Source organism: Lampetra planeri, chromosome 3, assembly GCF_965212315.1.
Source record: "Lampetra planeri chromosome 3, kcLamPlan1.2.h2, whole genome shotgun sequence".
NCBI classification, from domain to species: Eukaryota; Metazoa; Chordata; class Hyperoartia; order Petromyzontiformes; family Petromyzontidae; genus Lampetra; species Lampetra planeri.
The window spans coordinates 18,627,475-18,650,508 of record NC_136109.1 but is presented as its reverse complement, the minus strand read 5'-3'; the positions used below and the strand labels follow the sequence as shown (position 1 = coordinate 18,650,508).

Here is a 23,034-nt window from a genome sequence, read left to right as displayed (position 1 = left end):
GAGAATCGATTCCTTGACCATGGCGGCCTCGTCTCTGTGCTGGGCGCCCGGTCGCTTGTGCCGCGTGAGGCTGCGGCCTTCGCCGTCGCCCCTCGCCCTGGGAGTCCCGTGCGGGGCCGTGCGAAGCTTCTTCCTCCCATCACCCACAAACAGCAACAACCTCCGCGCCTCTTCCCTCCCGACAAACAACAACAACAACCAGCCCCATGACTCCGCTTCGTCGATAGAGGGGAACCCCTTCTACGGGAAGTACGCCGCTAGGATTGAGGCGCTGCGGAGGTGAGGAGCGATGCGGCCGGCAGGGCTGCTCAGGTGAAGCGGGAGGCTTCATCAATGGCCAGGCCTCACTTTAATTTACTCTTTAATATGAACAAAATAAACCCTCATAATTCCTCAATAGCATTACCCTAAAATAACATATATGTGTGTGTTAGGACCATTACTGGGTTCTCAGGACAAGACGCTTTTCCCCTTGTATTTTAAAGCAAAAGTTGGGGGGACGTCTTATAATTTGAATCTAAAATGTCAAGAATTGTTAGAGATGACTCCAGTGGTTATAATCTCAATAATAACAGACATAATAGTGAACTCTCAAGAGCGATGTCAAAGATACCGGTTAGAATGTAGATATTTATAGCTGTGATCATGCGGTATTTCCAATAATAATGTTACACTAATTATCTTGTCAACAATGACATGTCTTTATTCCCAATCGTTAACTCATTCGTATACCTTATAATGCCAATTATATCCATCATCCTAGTCATAAATTAATTAATACAAAAATCTCAATAACGTCAATACTAATCACAACCTCGGACATAATTGTAGTCATAATCTCATTGACAGTTATCGCAATACTTATAATACTTAAATTATTAACGATTCTTCATCCATAACACTATGTAACACGATTTTTGTCCCTGGGTAGTAAGTGTTATTCTTTATTTGCTCATGCCTAAAAAGTATAGAAAATGGCTATTCCCCACAAACTTTGCTTTTGTGACCAGGACTTTGTGATGGAATGACACATGCACACGTTTTCGCATTGAAAATAGGTAAATTTCAATATATCACTGCCCTGGTTACAAAAGCAAAGTTTGTGGGGAATAAAGCCATTTTCTGTACTTTTGAGGCATATTCAATTAGGAAATAACACTACCCAGGAACATATTTTGGTTACACAGTGGTATAATATATCCACTGATGAAGGCCTGTCCACCCTGTGACTTTTACGTGGGGGGGCCTCTGATATCAACAATCCATCGCGTTTCTACACACGAGCTACTCTCATCCCTCTGTATGTATGTTGAACTTCTTTCCCACCGTACTTAGCCAACCATACAAATCGGAGGTGCTACGTATCCTAGATAGTTGTTTCCTCTGGTGTGTTCTCTCTCGTAGCTGCCATTACATCACCCATCTCCTCAATTGCCTTTCGTTCCTACCGGTGATGTCCGATATTTGGGTCTCTGTGATCTTGGTGAACAATGTAATTATTTACATGTGATTAGAGGCCAATGGGTTTGTCATTTTTAAGAGCAGTTTTTGTCTTTCTCTGAATAGAAGAATATTGCAGGCAAAATTCTCCAACTGACAATTTCCGTGTAAATCGATCTGCAAATTTTATCATAATATTTGTTTATACTCGAGGAATTCAATGAGCTATCCATCTCTTTTTCACAGATGTCCAGGAGGATCTAACAGCATGTCCCACGCAGTTGTTTATTCTAGTCAGAGATATTTCCCTTTGTTCATGTTGCTAAAAGAAGTGGTTAATTTTTCAAGGATGACATCGGCAACATCCCCCTGCTTATCTGATATGGCCATTATGAACCTCTTAATAGAGTGACAGAAACCCAGGGCTCAATCAAACTAAGGTTCTCAGCCAGCAGTGTTGGCTGAGTGTCTGTGACCCCAGCCATTATGAATCCCATAAATCGGTGGCGTGTGGTTTTTAGAAATCGCCCGGATGATTTCAATGCTCGACTACAGAGGCTGGAGCAGATGCGGGAGGCCAAAGAAGAGGCGCCAAAACAAGAGGGGACTACACAGAGGGGAGAGAAGGTGTGTGTAGAAAAGTGCATGTGCGTCCACGTGTATCTCTTAATGTTCGTGTGCATATAATGTGTGTGTTGTGGGGAGTGGTAGTGTAGCGGTGAGCGCGCTGCACTCTGAACGCAGCGCCCAGAGTTAGGAAGACAAAGGCGGCCGGGCGTGGTGCTGGCCACTCACCCCCTCGTGTGCCGTTGCCGGGCTTCATAGGTGCTCGCTAACAGCACTTGCCTCAACAGTTTGTTCAGACTATTCGGGGGATCTTTGTCTTGTATATATTTGGGGAGCAATAGTGTAGTGGTTAGCGCACTACGCAATGAAACTGGCGACCCAGGTTCGATATCTGCTCACAGCCAACATTTGTGACGAATATCCAAACTGGTTCTGGGCGTCTCATAAGTGGACTCGGCCTGAAATGAGTAATTGCTGCAGTGTGTAAATATCTGCGCTAGGGAGACAAAGGCAGCCGTGTGTGGTTCTGGCCACCCACATCTTCATGTGCTTCATAGGTGCTCGCTAATAGCACTTGCACCAACAGTCTGTGTTGGCTATTCGGAGGATCTTTGTCTTCGTGCATATATATATATTTTATTGTATGTCCATGTTTATGTATTAGTGTGTACTTATGTCTGTCTATCCGCAGGTCTGCATGTGTACATGTCTTAAACTCTTGTCACATGATATTCCAGTTTACATTGTAAAACTACTGCAAGTATAACTCAAAACATGAATCTGAAACTTTTATGTATCCTGGAATAATCTGAAGAGCTATGAAGTTCTTTTTCACAGGTTTCCGGTAGGGGCGGGTCAGAAAGTTGCAAACAATACAAAAACATGATAGTAGTGCAAAGTATAGGAAAAGTAAATAAGTCACTTAAATAAAAACAGAAATAATGTAAAGTATATAAGTATTTGTGTAAACAACGACTCAAATGTCATAAATCGTCATCTGTTATTCATCAGCTGTTGTTTCATTGCTATCAGTGACATACGTATGTGCATGCCCCAATAGTTAACATAGGCAATATATCAGGTCTGTGCCTTTTTGTGTCTGTGTCTATCTCTCAGATAAGTATCTGTATTTGGGTCACTGTGTCTCTATTAATATACAGTATCAGTGTGTCTCCTTATATTTTTCACATTCTCCATATCCTAGCGTTTGCCTTTGTCTCTGTATCAATCTGTCGGTATTTGTGTGTTTGTCTCTTCGTCAGTTCAATATGTTATTATTGCTGTACTTTTTTGTGTTGTTGTCTCTCTGTATCCATTTCCGTCCAATAGGAGGCGCCATCTCACTCCTAATCTTCGGAACAATGTGTGCGTGTTTTGTGTATGTATGAGGCATGATGGGGAGGGGTTGTTGCCCAGTGGTTAGGGCATACCCTACGAACCCGGAAACCTGACTTCGATTTCTGGCCATAGTTCCAACCAATGGTGATTATCATAACTGGTCCTGGGCCTGCCCTAGGTCAATTGAGCCTTAAAATGAGTACCTGCCAGGCTGTGTAAACAACAGCAATGTGGAGACAAAGGCAGCTGTGCTTCTTTAAATTAATGCATAAGCAAAAAAGTAGCTTATCTCGCCATTCAGAAATAAAATAACATTCACATTCATCAGCCTCCTGAACCAACATTTGACAGCTGTATTTTTGTATCAGTTTTGAGTTATTTGAGTCTCCTCAGAAGAGGGTCTGCACATGCATTATCTGTACGTGCATCTTTCAGTATGTACATACTCTTATTATACCGTATGTATTGTGTGTGAATATTATACGAGTGCACATATAGCCATGTAAATTGGGTGGAGTGGTGGTTAAGTGGTTTAGTGCACTGCACTGTAAACCAAACAACCCGAGTTGGACTCCTGGCCACGGCTAATGATCAGTGGCGTTTTAGGTAGACTCGGCCTCACCGAGGTAGACTCCGCCGTAAATGCGCACCTGGTGCGATGTGTATCCACCAGCACTGGGGAGAAAAAGGCGGCCAAACCAGGCATTTTCCATAACGTCCCGTCGCATGCCATTTTTATTTTAATAGGTGTTCGCTTACAGCATCTGCCCCGACAGTCTGCATGGCTAAACGGGGGATCTTTGTATAAGTGTGTGTAAGTGTGCTTTACTGCGTTCATTAACCCCATGCTCACCCCCCTGCGCTGTCATTTCTCAGTCGAATGAATTCAGCAGAGAGAGCAAAGCGCACAGCGGAAAGGTGAGGGACAGGAGAGAGAGTGTGTGCGTGTGTGAGAGAGATTTGAGAGTGTGAATGTGAGTGTGTGTGCAAATAGAACATATCGCTAAGGAGTGTGTGTGAGGGATTTTATCGTTATCAGCTGTTATATCCACTGCTAGATGAAATCCTGGGCAGTCTCACAATGCAACAATCCATCTCCTGCAAATGAGCCATTCTCATTGCTCCATCTCTGTGGTGGTCATCCTCTCTAATCTGTTCACACATTTAGCTCTGAACAGAGTTGTAGATAAAGATGATCTATTAGACTGCACCTCCCATTATCACGGTTGGCTATGTACGGTGCGAACGAAGTTCAACACACATAGAGGGAGTGAGGAAGAGAGGGAAGAGGTTGGTAGAAAAAGGATAACCTGTAGGCATGTTACGATCTACTAAGTAATATGAATTTGTAAAATGAATGGTAGCATGTCTTAGAAATTGATTATGTATTATCCATGCAAATCAGATTCAAATGTTACTTTTAAGCTAATGGAACGAATGATACAGTCCACACAAGACTTGCAGTACAGGTTAAACAGAACAAATAAGACAGTACAAATGAGACACAATGACAGTACAAACAAAATAGTACAAATGAGGTCGTTATACATCAGGCAAACAAGGGTACAAATAAGATGGTAAAACAACAAGACTGGCAGTACGGATGAGACGGAATAAATGCAACGGTATAAGCAAGACAATGAGACGGATCAAACGGTTTTCCAGAATATAACAGCCAATTGCTAGAACCGACCATGTAAGAACCTTTCCAAACCTTACTGGCGAGGAGAGATTGCCATTCCTCAGAAGCTTGACTGGAACCGCCAGGACCTCTTAACTATTTACTATCTATTTTTATTTTACCTGGTAAGGCCCACTGAGCTATGTAGCTCTTTTTCAGAAGCGACCTGGCCACAAATAATAGCTCAGCCAAGTGGCTTGTCACGTGGAAATTTATAGCAGTAATGTACTCTCAACGCATGTTTCTAAATGTGGAGGGAAAAACCGGACGGCATGGAGAAAAATCCACGTGATCACCGGGAGAACATGCAAACTCCAAATATACAGGCGTCAGGGTCGCGATCAAACCCACAACCTCCTGTATACAATCCGAGTTAGTTAACATCTCGCCCCTGTGAGGGGGTGCACAGTCACCTGTTTAGGTCAGGATAACATTGAACGACGTGGAGTGAATCTTATTCTGAATAAAAGAATGAAGTGAAGCTTCGGGTGCCATGCTGTTGTGAGTTAGCCTCCCCATCAACGGTAGGTGAGGTATGGTGGTGGTGATCTCTGCCCTCATTGAAAATGAACATCTGTAGAGGGACACAGGCAAAGCTGATGAGTCAGATGCCTTCTGTGACCTCCTTTCCCAGACGGTGGCTAAAGTGGCCCCTCGGGAGGGAGATATTTTTCATCAGGTGACAGTAATGGCCGAGCGGGTCCTGACGCTGGTACTTGTGTGGAAGCGATTGGAAGGCATGGGCCAGATCAGCTCAATAGCAATGTAAGGAGGCAGCTGGATGTCTGTAGAGTCCGTGGGTTTGTTATCACCTACACGCGCTTCCATCACTGGTGCTTCCACGCAATAGCATACGTGCATACCAGGTTCAAGCGGCAACATGTGCTGCACTGTTTAGTGGTGGAATGGCGAATGCGAGCCCCCGTCTTTGACACCGTAACCTATCTTAGAACCGATCTGTCCCTTGATCATTGAATTGTGTCATCTGTAAAATGCATTTTTTCTTTCACTGTGTGTGAGGGCATCTACCAAGGACCCCATTAAAATCTGCATCAGCCTGTTCGCAGCAAGCTGGTAGAGGCTGCAACCAAAAATGCAGTAACCGCTTGTAGCTTTTGTCGGCATATTCCACCCTGCTCCCAATGCCCAAGGAAAATGAGCGAGGCTCTGGACTGTAGCTGATGGTAATACACTTCATGCAGTGCCTATGGTTGCACTGGGTAACCCAGTCTAGGTCTGACACTGGCTAGTGGATAAGGTGTTCCAACCAGCTGAAATAAAGAGGCAGGGCCATGCTTACCGTCTACAACGTCCATGCCCAAGAACAAGGAGGCCTACTCTCACCTTCATTCGGAGGTCTAGAGAGCCATGTGTGTATATCCGTATATAGCAGGTGTGTATATGCGGTACCGGTCCAGCTCCCAACAGAGGAGTATAGCAGGTGTGTATATGCGCCTGTGAATTTATGTATGTATGTGTGTGGATGTTTGTTTTATGTGTGTAAATATGTGTGTGTGTCTTTGCTGAATCAGGGTCTGGACTCCATCATAAAAATCGAACTCATTCAAGATAAAACGCCTCATGAAATTGAGGAGGTAAGAGCGTAGCCCTCAACCCCGACCACTAACACAAGTTTATTTTCACCTCAACAACTAATACAGCCCCACCTCTACGCCTACCGCTAACACAGCCCTGCCTCTACCCCTATAACATATATTTACGTGCACACTTTTGCGCGCACCTATATTACACACGCACACACACGATTGTGCTTCCTTCACCAACCCGCAATGACTGGCACAGTGAAGTGTGGTCGGACAACCCGAGTGGATTTGTAAGCCTTGGTCCCCACCGGCCGCCCGTGGTCCCAGGGCGAGTGGTAAATATTTACGCGCTCACGTCCACGGTTACAGAATTGCAGGATCAGTGCAGGTGAATTGGACTCGGCAATGAACTTGAGCTCTTTCACACAACACTACAACCTGCTGTGCAAGTCCAAATAGAAACCGTGAAAGCCTGAATGGCACTTCAATTAAATGTTCTTCCAACCAGGTTCTTGGGCCTATGTTATAATTCTATTATCGCAGAATTGTTGCGTAAACATTGGCACTGGGGTTTAGGTGCTGGACACTCCACCCCCTCGAGTGCCATGCCGGACTTGCTCAGCGCCCACCAATAGAAATTGCCCCAACAGTCGATGTCGGCCACATGGGGGATCTTTGTCTCCGTGTGCAGATCTGGACTCTCTACTTCAGCAACAAAAATGTCATCTCCGCTGTGATCCCGGTGAGTCAACTCACGTCAGTGTGAGTATGCAAGAGGGTGCAAGTGACCGTGTGTGTGACCGTGTGTATCTATGTGGTAACCCCTTTACCTTCAATTACCACAAACCCATGTCCCCGGGGGGACAGGCATTTATGATGTCTCCTGGCCAAAACCCCATTTGGCGGAGCCAGGAGACTGAATCCTTACCCTCGGGGCTCCTCCAGAAACAACAACAACAAAAATCACTCCTGGTGGCCACGTGAAATGTTCGAACGCTCACTGCGGAGGAGAGGCTGCCACTCCTCTGTTGGGAGCTGGACCGGTACCGCCTGGATCTCTATGGTATTCGGGAGGTCCGGTGGACCGGCTCTGGCTCCTGCCACCATGAGGGGTGGACAGTCCTCTACTCGGGGAAGGAGACTGCCAACAACAGGGAGTGGCTCTTCTGAACAAAAGAATGAAGGGGGCGTGGAAACGTGGCGGTTTCCCATCGGAGGCGAAGAGTCGTGGTCGTGGTTACTTATGCCCCCACCGAAGACGAACATCCGTGGACTGATTCAGGCAAGGCCGATGAGTCGGATGCCTTCTATGACCTCCTGTCACAGGTGCTAGCTAAAGTGGCCCCTCAGGATTGAGTCATCTTATTGGGTGACTTCAATGCCCGAGTTGGTCATGATGCTGGCACCTGGTCTGGACTGATTGGAAGGCATGGGCCAGATCAGCTCAGTAACAATGGTAGGAGGCTGCTAGATTTTTGTGCAGCCCATGGACTTGTAATTACCAACACGCTGTTCCAGCATCGGCGCATCCACGCAACATCATGGATGCATGCCGGGTCCAAGCAAGAACATCTGCTGGGCTACATAGTGACGGAACAGCGGATGCGGGCCCATGTCCTTGATACCAGGACATACCGTGGAGCTGATCTGCCCACTGACCATCGACTGTCATCTGTAAGATTCGCCTGCCATTCTTCCACTCCGGTGGTGGGTGTACACCCAGGACCCCATTCAAACCCATCCTCCAGATGTCGAGGGGAAATGGGCAAGGTTTAGGACTGTGGCTCATGCAGCCGCAATGGCTGCTTTGGGTACATGGTCCAGACCTCCCCAGAGACCCTGGCAGACAGAGGAGGTGTTCAAGCTGGCTGAGAAAAAGCAACAGGCCCACTCTCATCGGCTACAGCATCCCACGTCAGAGAATGGGGCTTACTGCAGCCTTCGCTCGGAGGTTAGGAGAGCCGTGAGGCGCTGCAAGGATGGGTGGTGGTCGCGGGTTGCTGAGGAGATGGAGTCTGCCTCAATGGCCCGCGATCACAAATCACTATTTAACTCCATAAAAAAGTAACCTGCAGCACCACACCTATTACAATCATTAGGGGAAAAAAACGGGATCCAATCTCTGACCCCCAGGAACAGGTTTGCAGATTTGCTGAGCATTTCTGTGAGGTCCTGGGGGAGGGAAAATCCCTCAGCCTGGAAAACAACGTGGGACAAAGTGGGGATGACCTTGCTGAGGCTGCGGTGTCTCAAATATTGGAAGAAGTCACCTCCCTCTTTTGAGGAAGTACTGAAGGTGATCCAGACTCTTGAGACCAGGAAAGGCACCGGGCAGAGATGATCTCCCAAGCGAAATGCTGAGGGAGGGTGGCGTTTGTGCACAGACTGCCCTACATGACATCATAACAACAGTCTGGACCACTCGACGGGTTCCGCAGGATTTGAAGGATGCCCTGGTGGTCCCCCTCTTTAAGAAGGGGGACCGCACAGACTAACAACTACAGGGGCATCTCACTCCTCAGTGTGCCGGGAATTGTCCTGCCAAGGATTATTCAACATCGCCTTGCTAGGCACGCTGAGGAGAGGCTTGCGGAGCCCCAATGCAGTTTCAGGAAAGGACAGTCCTTCACAGATGCCATATTTTCTGTCCGTCTATTACAGCAGAGGGTGTAGGGAATTCCAATAAAACCTACATATCTGCTTTATTGACGTGGTCAAGGCCTATGATACCATCAGTAGGCCTGGGCTCTGGGTTATTCTTTGTGCTTTCGGAGTCCCTGACCCTCTGCTCACGATCATTAAGGACCTTCATTATGGTGCGCGGGCCCAGGTAAAACTACGTGGCTGGGAGTCGGAGCCATTCCCTGTTCACCTTGGAGTGCGACAGGGATGTCCTCTGGCTCCCACATTATTTAACATCTTTTTCAACCACGTATTTTGTGAAGCATTCGATGGCTGTACCGGAGGATTTTCCATCTGGTACAGATACAATGGGAGGCTGATCGATGCCTGGGTGCGGTCAAGGGATGGCTCCCTATGGTCAACCACATTATGAATGATCTGGTAATTGCTGCTCACTCAGAGGAGGAGTTGGAGGTGCTGCTGCTGAACCTGGAGCTTTCCACTAAGAGGTGGGGCCTTACCATCAGCCCCACCAAAACGAAGCACCTGCCTGGGTACTTTGTACCATCGGGCACTCCACCCCCACAACTCCCAATTGGTGATGGGGCAGGAGTGGAGAGTTTCCCATACCTGGGCACTGTGCTCATGACCGGCTCCGGTTTGACAGCAGAGGTCTCGCTCCGAATCACTTGAGCGGCATTATCTTTTCATCGGTTGCGTAACACTGTGTGGAAGCAACCTGGTCTGCGTGGCCTATAGCTATACGGGGCATCGTTGTCGCTGTGTGCAGTGAAGGGCAGCAAGTGTCATTGTAGAGACAAACGGCTGTGTATCTGCGTATCTTGTCTCCAGGGGGACACGTACGACCTCATGTCCTCACGCGGGAAGGAGTGTCCCACGGTGAGTTTGTGTCTCCGTGTCTGTCCACATGGCTGTCTGTCTTGGCATTTTTATGTCTGCCTCCATGAGTCTTGTGTCTTTATGTGTATCTATCTGTGTGTCTTTGTTTTTCTCTCCATGTTTCATATTATGTCTCCGTGTTGTTGTATGTCTGTTGTGTTCTTTTTCTGCATCTGTGTCCCTGTGTATCTCTTTGTGTGCATGTGTGTCTCTGTGTTTGTGTGTGTCTTTGTTCATATCGCTTTCTGTGCACAAGTGTCTGTTACTTGTGTCTTTGTAATTGTGTGTTTCTCTGTATCTGTGTGTTAATGTGTTGGTCTGCATCTCCCAATGTCTTTGTATATCCCTGACACTGTGTTTCTTCTTGTCTCCCTAAGTTTTTCAATGTCTCACTTTAATTGTCTCGGTTTCCCTTCATGCCTCCTCTTGTGTTTCTGCGTCTCCCGTATGGTCATACAGTTACTCCGTACTTTCTCACTGTGCGTTTTTCTACGTCTCCTTCATTTGTGTCTGCCCATATCTCCCGATGTGCACATGCTTGTCCTCCTCGGTGTCCCCGTTTGTCCCTGTGACTTCCGATATCTCGCTCCACGTCTTCTCACCGTCCCCGCGTGTGTCTCCGCGTGTGTCCCCGCGTGTAGTTTGTCTACGCTGTCCCCCGTGAACATGGACACGAAATGTTCATGGGGCAGTGGGCGAGCAGCTCGATTCACTTCACCTCCCTCATTAACTTCCAGGTGACGAGGCACATCGTCATCATCATCATCACCATCATCATCACCATCATCACCACCACAATCATCATCACCACCACTATCATCACCACTATCGTCATCATCATCATCACCACCACAATCAGCATCACCACCACTATCATCACCACTATCATCATCACTCACAATCATCATCGTCATCATCATCATCATCACCATCATCATCACCACAATCATCATCACCACGACAATCATCATCGCCACCATCATCACCCACAATCATCATCACCTTCACAATCATCATCACTTCCACAATCATCACCACGACATTTATCATCATCATCATACCCACCGCCATCATTATCACCATTATTGCCATCATTAGTATCATCATGAACATCATTACCACTATCGCCACCACCTCCATCACCTTGATAACTGCAATTCAGAACTTCAGAGGCAAGGTTTAGCATAGCATGTCCATTCATGAAACTCGAAAACATGACGGGCTGCGTAGTGACAGGCATATGGCATTACAGCATATGGATTTCTAAATCCATCTTTGTGGTGCGTTTGAGTATAATCTCCTCATATGATCCATGGGTTTTCTCCTACATATTAAGCACTCAATAATTTAATTGGCCAAATATTCCAATGTGTAGGACCCTCTTGAAAAAGTCTTCAAATTCAGTTTAACTTGGAAAAAAGGCAATATTTATAAGGCGTGTTCCTACACACTGCATTTCTACTGTACATCCAATATATATAGCCAAGTGTGAGTAAGTTACTAAGCGAGTGACTGACATGCATTCTATAGATGTTCTAGAGGAGCTAGAAAGATGATTTTGGTACAAATACAGTGGACTCTATGCTCATAAGTGCAAAAAAATGTTTATTCGAAATGTTTTGATTAGGACTCCCACAATTTGGGAAGAATTTGTGAACTTTTCTTCTTGAACCTGGGCCTAGGAAACTTAGCATGTGGATGTTTTGAAGGGTGCTGAATCTTAATGTGGCATAATTTTCATAAAAAATTCAACTTTGAATAGTGCATCGTATACATCTCGTCGAGATGAGTCGAATGCCGTATCTCCGACCATCAACAGACTAAGAATAACTGCATTACAGACATTATGCAAGAGCCAGGGTACTATGGAACCCCGGCGTACCGCCATAAGGTTCATATTCATACACACATACATCTTGTGGGTATCTCCATTTTCCGGGTACGTCATCGAAGGCTGTGACGCTGGATCCAGTGGAGGTTTGGGGCGACACGTCCGTGTGCTCGCGCGACAGACACGCGAACCGCTGTCGGTGGCGTCTCCGTGTGTGTGTGTGATGGCGTTGGTGTGTAGACCCGAGGGGACTTGGCCGAGAGTCAGCTCGTGATCCACCACTACACAGAGCTCCGGGAGAGCAAGGGACTCGTTCTCATGGTGTCGGAGACCTTGGGAGAGACACTGGTGAGACCAGCTTGGATTCGAGATCCCAATTCAAGGACCCGGTCTCCTGAAACGCAGACTCAATCGACACTTCGATTCTGGGATCTTGTCTCCTAAAACCGAGACTCAATCGAGGCTGCAATCCTGAGATCCGGTTTCCCAAAACCCAGACTCAATAGAGACTCCCTATCCTGAGGCCCGGTCTCAATCAGCCTTCCAATCCAGTGACAGGCCTGCTCTGTAATTCCTAGAGTCATATGTATTACCCATTTTTAATAGAAGAAGTATGCATCATTCCATGATTGCAATTCACTTCTGTGTAAGCATTTAGTAAAAGATCTGCCAAATGTATTCCAACAACTTTACTTGCATGCTTTTTTGATATCCACCATTACCCTATCTGGTCCAGGAGTTTTCCCTCTTTTCATTCTGCGAAGGGCAGAGTCGATGTCTTTAACTGAGTCGGTTGGATTTCTGGGCTACGTGCATTTCTATGCTGTATAGATTTGCATAACATCTTTCAATGTAAAAATTATATCTCGCGATTTACCATTGCGTTTGTCTCCCTAAGGGTGGCCATTTGTGATTTGCCAATAATCATCTTCCTCTTTTGCTGCTTTCATGCCCTTGCTGCTTGCTGTTAGGGTTTTCCTGGTATATGTGTTTTGTTCTTCCATCTATTTTCATCTTTTTTCCCCAAACCATTTTTGCAGAGTTTGTGTATTCTCTCTTATCATTTGTCTGGCATTTTCATCTGTTTCATCTCTATTTTATCTCTATTTTCTGCATCATACCTTTTGTTGTGAAAGATAGCTTATTCTCCAGTTGCTTATTTTTTTTGCCCCCAACTTTCAGTCCACTATCCATTGCGATGTTCCCCGATTGCTTATGTATGTATATGTGATTAAACGTGTGTGTCTCTGTGTGACATCTCTCCACAGTCCTCTCTGGAGGCAAGGTGTCTGGCATCACAAGTGCAGATATTCTATGCCGACCCGGGCACAGAGTCAAAGTTCAGCCTCGTGCGTCGCCTAAATCAGAACCCCTCTGACTTCGATCACATGACCCTTCTAGCTGCACTCAGGCAGCAAGGCATCCTGGGTATCGGTGGGCAGATGGGTGGTGCGGTGCCGGCCAGTCAGGAGTGAGAGCCAGCAAAGTGCTTTCAGCCAATAATATTTAAGAAGAGGATGGCTTGTGTGTGCGCATGTGCGTGCGTGTATGTTAATAACGTGTATGTGGATGTTGACCACCGAAAAAACCTAAGAGTATGTGGGTGGGGTTGTGTCTGTGAGTGCATGTGTGGGGAGAAGTGGTGTAGCGGTTAGCGTATTGCGCTACGAACCCTGCGACCCGAGTTCGATTCCCTCTCAATATCTGAACCAATCCTGGAGCTCCCCGAGGTTGACTAAACCTTAAATGAGTACCTGGTACCACATGTAAATATCAGCACTGGGGAGGCAAAGGCGGTTTGGCATGGTGTTGACCACACCATCCCCTCGTACGCTGTCCCGGCCACAATCAGTGCACGCTAACAGCACTTGCCCCAACCGCCTGTACGGCTACAAGGGGTGTATTTTGTTTATTACAATGGCTCACACATTGGGCTATGAACCCAGTAATGGGGTTTGATTCCCTGCCGTGGAGGCCATTGGTGGCAAGCGATATCTGCACCTGGACTAGGCAGCCCTGTATGTTGGCTTAGCCCTCAGCGAATGTCTGGTATGGTGTGAATATCCCCACCCCCTCATAAATAGGTGCTCGCAATAACGCTTGCAGGTTATGCACCCAAACGCTATGATCTGTGCGTGGGAGTTTGTACGTGAACAGTTTCTACACATGCGTTTGAATGTATGAAGTTACGTTGTTCAATCTGGAACCGAGACTATTTAAATAAAGCTGCGTTTGTGTCCAGCAAAGAAAGAGTTGATATAATTCTTTAATTCTGTCCCTTATGACTACAAATATTGCTTAGCAAGGAAGAGCACAGAGGCGATTGCAGACACTTGGTCAGCACCACGGATGGTCCCAAGGTCAAACAAACTAAAACATTTTTTATTTTACCAGGTAAGGCCCACTGAGCTATAGCTCTTTTTCAGAAGTGACCTGGTCATAAGTGATAGGGCAACAACGTGGCTTATCACGTGGACATTTCTACCAGCCAAATACTCTAAATGCATGGTGATTCTAAATGTGGAGGTAAAACCTCGGAGGACCCGCAGATAAAGCCACATGACCACGGGGAGAGACATGCACACTCCAAATATACAGGCGTCGGGATCGAACCCACGACCTGTATACCAGGCGATGTAGTTAACATCTTGGTGGCCCTCGAGTTGGGTGTTGTTCATCATGGCCATTTTAGCAATGCAGACAATCCTGGGTTGGAGCCCCGTGTCTGGGTGTCCCCCTCTCTTGAGGTTCATAATGGTCGTATTGGAGAAGCTGAGTTTGAGCCCAGGGTAATTGGTGCCTCAGCATTCTGATAATTTGTTTATAAGGGCAATACAAGTAAAGGTTTCTGGGAATTTTCGATTTAAAGCTTTCGTGACTGCAGGGATTCATCTTCTTGGTTCTTTCGGTAAAGTCACGTAGAAGGGAAGTAATAAAATAATAAAAATAAAACATAATAAAATGAAATAATTCTCACGACGTTTCGGCTACAACGCAAGCAGCCGTCTTCAGGTGAAGAATGAGACACTACCAAGCTAGGAGCTTATATATAAACTGGGTTGGAGGTGGAAGAGCGCCTTAACAAAAAGAATGTGCATATGAAGAGGAATTTAGCATATTCATGGAAAATGCGTAGGAGGTGGGCGGGGGGGGGGTTTCAAAGTCATATTATGCCCATGCATTATGCAGGATCAGCAGCACCAAGGGGGGGTGCAGGGAGTAGCATTAACAAAGGAAAGGAATGTTATTGATATGTAGCTGCAGTTACTAAACAACCACGTAGAAAACTGAAGTATAAACTACATAAAAAAAAGTATAAACTGCATAGCACCATCAGTATACTTACTATACTCTACAATAAGCTGAGTTACTAACAGCAAGTAAAACATTACAATTCTACGTCGTAAAAAATATATAATATGCTTCCATCTAAACTTTATTCTCTTACATCACACGAGCATATACCGTACTATATACTGCCCCCTCCTGGAACCGCATCCGTGAACATAAAGCTGACCTGAAACACGGTAGGACAAACACCTCAGCCGTGGCAGATCACCAGAGGTGGGACAAAGTCATTGTTATGCAAGTCCAAGTCGAGTCGCAAGTCATCAAATTCATGACTCGAGTCTGACTCGAGTCCAAGTCACATGACTCGAGTCCACATCTCATAGGTGGGACAAAGTCATTGTTATGCAAGTCCAAGTCGAGTCGCAAGTCATCAAATTCATGACTCGAGTCTGACTCGAGTCCAAGTCACATGACTCGAGTCCACACCTCTGCAGATCACTGTTACAACTCAGTTGGCTCACATGACATTGACTTCTCCAAGACAGAGGTTCTCTGCAAGCCATCTGGCTATCATGAGAGATTCGTTCATGAGGCGATCCACATATACAAACACAGAGACAATTTTAACCGAGAAGATGGATTCTGGCTTAGCAATCATTGGAAGGACGTGATAAACCATTTCGATACACATTAGGGTGGGTAGAATAATACATAGTGTTATGTTGAAATGTATAAGGTATAGGGTGGTTTATAGTAATACAGTATATAATTTAATGTTGGGTTTATCTATGGCAGTATATAGTACGGTATATGCTCGTGTGATGTAAGAGAATAAAGTTTAGATGGAAGCATATTATATAATTTTTACGACGTAGAATTGTAATGTTTTACTTGCTGTTAGTAACTCAGCTTATTGTAGAGTATAGTAAGTATACTGATGGTGCTATGCAGTTTATACTTTTTTTTATGTAGTTTATACTTCAGTTTTCTACGTGGTTGTTTAGTAACTGCAGCTACATATCAATAACATTCCTTTCCTTTGTTAATGCTACTCCCTGCACCCCCCCTTGGTGCTGCTGATCCTGCATAATGCATGGGCATAATATGACTTTGAAACCCCCCCCCCCCGCCCACCTCCTACGCATTTTCCATGAATATGCTAAATTCCTCTTCATATGCACATTCTTTTTGTTAAGGCGCTCTTCCACCTCCAACCCAGTTTATATATAAGCTCCTAGCTTGGTAGTGTCTCATTCTTCACCTGAAGACGGCTGCTTGCGTTGTAGCCGAAACGTCGTGAGAATTATTTCATTTTATTATGTTTTATTTTTATTATTTTATTACTTCCCTTCTACGTGACTTTACCGAAAGAACCAAGAAGACTTCTGGGAATTGTTATGTTAAGTGGCCAATGGGAATGTCATTTAACCAGAAAAGTAGCATAAATTATACATGTGTAGTGAGTCACTTCGGAGACAGTGATAGTAGGAGGCAAAACGTCTATTCTACACTCTAAACACTGTCCACACCGCGGGATGACTATAAACGGGTCAGAGCAGCCGGCACGCTGTCTGACCCACGACGCCGGAGACGAAGACGTCGCACGTTGGGTTCCATTCCACCCACAGCCCCTATCCAGCCTCGGGACTTCCCTTTTATGCCCCCCGACGTGGCCTGTCTCCGCCCTCGGTTACGCCCCCTCCTGGAACCTACCAGAAGGTTCTGGGCCACCTTCCACGTGTCCCCTGCCTGGCCACGCCCCCTTCTGGAACCCACCATAAGGTTTTGGGCCACCTTCCACGTGTCCCCTGCCTGGCTCCGCCCCCTTCTGGAACCCACCAGAAGGTTCTGGGCCACCTTCCACGTGTCCCCTGCCTGACCACGCCCCCTTCTGGAACCCACCAGAAGGACCTGGGCCACCTTCCACGTGTCCCCTGCCTGGCTACGCCCCCTCCTGGAACCCACCAGAAGGTTCTGGGCCACCTTCCATGTGTCCCCTGCCTGGCTCCGCCCCCTTCGGGAACCCACCAGAAGGTCTTTCCCTCACGTGTCCCCTCGGTCATCTTTGCCCCACATCCTTTACCCCGGCCTATCACGTGCTCACATGCCCCCTTCTGCCAGCAGCCAGCGCCACACGCCCGAGTGACCCACTCCGTGGCATTGCAATGCTCTGCTGGCAGAATGGCTGCCACACCCGGCTCTGCCGGCAGGTCGGTCGTTACGCCAAAATTCCGTCTCTCTGTCAGTAACCAGCGCAACGCGCCGTCGTGACCCATTCTATGTCACTACACATGTTTAAAAAGCACGCTAAACAACAGCAATTGCCATTCACCATTAAGTGATGTTGACATCGCAATGGGGGTTTGTGGCAGGCGAGGTGCAACTCAAGGTCACGTCCAATGGGTGAGGGCTTATTGGCAGGCAGTCGCAGGACAGACCCAGGTATCGATATCACATGGACATTCTGTTTGAAAGGTTTCTCGAACGAGGTAGTAAAACAAAAATATGTTAAAATAGTGTAGGAGCCACAGGGCATCCCTTGTCACATGCTGAAGGTGAACAGGCAATGTCTCTTGACTCATTGGGGCCGTCCATAAATGACGTCACGCGATTTAGAACGATTTTTGACCCTCCCCCCTTTGTCACACGGCGTCACAAAAAGGACACCCCCCCTCAAATATGACGTCACAAAGCTCTGCCCCCCCCCCAAATTTTTTAAACATGTTCCAAATCGCTTTAAACTATTGGCATTGTAGTGCGTATTTAATGTGGCGCTGCACTCTGATGTTGTAGGAGAAAACATTTATCAAAAAGTCTATTTAATGAAGTAGAACGTGTTGTCTATTTATTTAAAGTTGCGCATTTTGATGTGACGTCACATTTCTCACCCCCCCTCGTCACACTACGTCACAAATGTCTGACCCCCCCCTCCCTAAGTGCGTGACGTCATTTATGGACGACCCCTTGTCACACCTCTCGTGTATATCAGCATGCCCACGTATACATGCTCATTCACGTGCAGGTAATCCAGCGGCCATATACTAACACATCCACATGCTCACACACACACACGGTATATACACAACCTCAAATACAAGCCACATTACACACGTTTACAAAGACAAAGATCCCCCGTATAGGATTCACATACTGTTGGGGCAAGTGCTGTCAGCGCTACTTGTACACAAACACTGTATAGTGCTTATATATGTGTACACAATCCACACGTACACACCCATAAACTCACTCGTCCCTTGGCCGAGAATCTTAACTCGTGTCGCCATGATCTACATCGGTGTATCGACGACGGGAAATACCCTGAAACACGAGGGGCACGGCACACGATGAGGTGTCTGGCCAACGAAACCACAACACCCGGCCGCCTTTGTCTCCCCAGTGCTAATGTTTACTTACATTTTTTTCTCTCTAAAGTTTGACGACGTGGGACGCTCAGAATCGGTTCGGATCATTCGTCAGCAATGTTGACCGCGAGCGGGAATCGAACTCGGGTCATCGGTCGTGTTGGCAGCGCGGTGCGCTAACCACGGCGCCACCGCTCCCCCACCACCCCCCACACTCGAACACTCCACGTGCAAAAAAGAACCCTCTCGTGTAGCCTCAACAAGCTGCTGGGACAAGTGCTGTTATGAAGAACGGCACCACGCCCGGTCGCCTTTGTCTCCCTCGTGGCGACGATTACACACCGCACCAGGTACTCATTTGAGGCCGAGTCGACCTAGGGGAGGCCCAGGGCCGTATAATCGTCACTGAGTTGTTGGCCGTGAAGCGGGAATCGAACTCGGGTGGCCGGGTTCGTAGCGCAGCGCAGCGATAACCACTGCACCACCGCTCCCCCCCACGCAGTGGCACATTCACATGGGGACGCACACACGCACCATGCCGCCCACCCGTGCCACATAAATTGAATATAAAAGTTTAATGAGGCTGAACGCTGTAGATATAACAAAACCACATCAAAAATACTCATAAATAAATATACAATAACAATGGCAATAATGAACACGATCACTGGGAAACGGCACAAGACGGATCGTGTGTTTACAGACACGCACGTGTACACACACAGCACCACACGCCAACAATACACACACACAATACACACACACACATAATACACACATACAATACACACATACAATACACACACAATACACACACACACTACACACACACGTGTACACACACAGCACCACACGCCAACAATACACATACACACAATACACACACAATACACACACACACTACACACACAATACACACACACACACATGTACACACATACAATATACACACGTGTAGACACGGCATCACACACGTGAACAACACACACACACTACACACACACTACACACACAATACACACACACGTGTACGCACACACACACAATACACACACACACGTGTAGACACAATACACACACGTGAACGATACAAAAAAAACCTTACAACCTTAACAGACTGTTGGGGCAAGTGCTGTTAGCGAGCACCTATGAAGGCCGGCATGGCACAGGAGTGGGTGGGTGGCCAGCAACCACGCCCGGCCGCCTTTGTCTCCCCAGTGACGATGTTTACTACACACCGCACCGGGTGTGCAGTAAACACGACATCGATGCACACAAAGACAAAACACACGCGTACACATAGCATGTATACAGTATAGATAGACATGCACATACATTTATTTTGTCGGCGTGGTGTATTAACAGATATTCATCATCAGCCCTGGTAAATCTACTGCTGGATGAACGGCTCCCCCAGGCCGTCCTGTGATGTAACGATCCGTCTCGTTCCTGCACACGGGCTGATTTTAACACATTCGTCAATAACCCCGTGTGTAGCCTTAAAAGGAAGATTTTTTTTCAATAGATGACGTTTCGGACAATGTCCCTTATCCATAGCACGTAAGGCCACACACACGCGCGGTGTTGTTGACAGATGTGTCGGGTTTTGTTAGCTGCGCTTTGTGCGCTTACTGCCAACGCAGCAGCAGCAGCATCACCAAATATTTTGTTTTTCACAAATATCCACACACACACATGCGCCATCGACCTTATTACAATATATATAATACACACGGCTATATACATACCCAGACTGAGATACAGACACGTACGGGGTACGTACAAGCAGACTACAGCATAATACAGATACATAAAGCACAGGTAAAGATAAAGATCTCCCGTATAGCCTTTAACAGAGTGCAGGGGCAAGTGCAGTTAGCGAGCACCTATGAAGGAGAGGAGACGGCGCGCAAGAGGCAGCGGTGTGGACAAACACCACGCCCGGCCGCCTTTGTCTCCCCGGTTGCTGATGTTTACATATCACACCGGGTACCCATATAAGACCGAGTCGAACAGATATTGGTGAAGGTATTGGCCAATGGTGTTGGCCGTGAGTGGGAATCGAAACCTCTCGGTCAAGATGATTTGTTTGAGTTCATGACCAGGGGAGTAACTCGAGTGACCAGTCGAGTCGCAGAGTGACCTGGGGTCAAATCATTCCGGTCGCCGGGTTTGCAGCGCGTTGCATTACCGCTATACTAAACTAAACTATTTTTTTGATTTAGTTTAAAGGACGCCAATCACTTGAGATAATACATCTCAGTGGTCATGTTAATGAAGTTATTAAAAGTACTAATTTTCTTGCTGTGGATTCCACACCTGATGATGATTGCTGGTGTTGCAATCGAAACGTCGTGAGAATTGTATTGTTTTATTTTTTTATTGTATTATTTCCCTTCTACGTGACTTTACCGAAAGAACCAAGAATATATATGTAATTTCACGTGGTTAATGTGTCAGCCGCGAGGAAAGATATGCAAAGTAACGACGACGCGTTGTTACCGCAAGGGGGCGCGGGTTTCCGCGGGGATGTGAGAGTCGCGGATCGCGATTCGGGTCGCAGTTTAATTGTGAGCCCCCTATACCCACGTTCGAATCAGAATCCACGATATTGGTTATTTTTTGGGGGGGTTAGATCGCGTAAATATAAATGTGTCGTTAAACCCGCCACCACAGAATCAGAATATTTATCCTGGAGGAATCCGATGAGCTATGAAGCTATTTTTGTTCTACAAGACGTCCAGTTAGAGGCGGGTCTGCGAGTAACGTCAACAAAGAATAAACTCGCGCGACACTATTGATGGGAGTGACAGTATGGAACAATGATTAACTTAATGAGGTGGGCGAGAGCGGGTTGGAGTTATTTAGGGGGAACTGGACTTGATGATGAAAATTAGAACGCGTGGACCGGCAACTCACTTGCTGGGAGTCCGAAACGTGGCCGCTGGCGAAAGGTTCGGAAACTAGTGCCTGATTATCCCAGTAGCACAAGTAGCTACACATGTAGTAAAGTAGCTACACATGTAGTAGCTACGGGCACCGCACTCTCAATGGCCCCGCGCTAAATGCTTTCAACCTGTCAATTCCGGTTCAGTGATTCTGCACTTGCTCTATTACAATAGTACTATACTGCCTTCAACTTTTATGAACGACTGGGTGTGTAAGGTTAGCGATTTATCGTATTATCTGGCTGTATAGCAAATGATCAAATACAATGCAAGTAAAAAACATTGTGTTTTAATTGTGTTATTTTTTTAATTTTAGGGCCCCTTAATAACATCATGCTACAGGCCCCGCATGAGCTTAATCCAGCAGTGACGGCAACCAACACTAAAAAGTGGGCACAGAAGCGCGGAGAGAGGACGCACGTAGCATGCTCGGAGTTCCATTGCGAGGCAGAAAGAGGATCACGTGGAGCAGAGAACACACTGCAGCTTTAACCTTACATCATGTCAACTTAAGAGAAGCAAGTGTGGGTTTGTGCAGGAGGCTAAGACGGGAGGGATGGTGGCCGATGGGTCCAGGGGTAACGACCGAGTGGCAGCCAAAGCACGGAACTCGTCCCGAAGCGGCGTCCACCGACGAGATGGAGCGATGAAATCAGTCCGCACCGCCGATGAGCAGGGTTGGCTACGTACGGCGCAAAGAAAATTCAACATCGAGTTCGATGAAATCGGGTGCTGGACGGATTCTATTATTTATACCGCAGGATCGTGGGAGGTAGCGGTGGCTTGGGGGGGGGGGAGGCCTTCATCCAGCATTGAATTGGTGATGGATGACGCTGATGACGATGAACAAATTTTGTGTAATGTGCCCGTGAAGAATCAACGAGGTCATTAACGATGGTCTTGCCGACAACGATGGTGGTAATGATGCACTATGTGAAGTTAGTAATAATTTCTGTTAATATCTGACCATACGTTCAAACACATTTCTTTACACGTGTGTTATGTGTGCACAATTCATTTTTAAAGTCTCCATGCGATTTGTGCGAGTTTGTGTGTGTGTCCGCCTGTCGCTGTGTGTCTCGCTTCTCGGCCTCGATGTCCCTCTCGCCTCGCTCTGTCATTGTCTTTGTTCCCCGCTCTCCCTCTCTCTCTCTGTCCCCGTGTCTCTCTCCTCTCTCCCCCGCTCTCGCTATAATTTGTAGCGAGAGTCAGGGGCGCTGTGCCTCATCTTTCCCAGGTCGCAGCTCGCGATGATTTAGGGGAAACACTGGGGCTTTAGCGAAACCGCGACTCCCCAGAGACACGCCGGAGTTACGGAGAGCCGAGAGAGAGAGATAAGAGATACAGATGACGCGCGGCGAGATCCTACAGAGATGATAGAGAGATGTGGAGACGTGTAATAAAGATGTCGCAGAGATGAGACTCACGGAGAGAGATGATGCGGGGGGAAGAGATCTTACGGTGGGGATCTTACGCGCAGAGATGTTGCACTGTGTTAGAGAGATGTAGA

General features: G+C 46.9%; 1 protein-coding gene across 1 annotated transcript; it reads left to right on the top strand.

Annotated features, from left to right (window-relative positions):
* On the top strand, nucleotides 1-14,173 carry ATPAF1 (ATP synthase mitochondrial F1 complex assembly factor 1). The gene is made up of 9 exons (XM_078622571.1): nucleotides 1-279; nucleotides 1,962-2,067; nucleotides 4,222-4,263; nucleotides 6,559-6,621; nucleotides 7,262-7,312; nucleotides 10,045-10,092; nucleotides 10,734-10,829; nucleotides 12,164-12,271; nucleotides 13,192-14,173. The coding sequence occupies exons 1-9, from the start codon at nucleotides 20-22 to the stop codon at nucleotides 13,396-13,398; spliced, it is 981 nt and encodes a 326-aa protein (XP_078478697.1). The 5' UTR covers nucleotides 1-19; the 3' UTR covers nucleotides 13,399-14,173.
* Nucleotides 14,174-23,034: the final 8,861 nt, after the last annotated feature.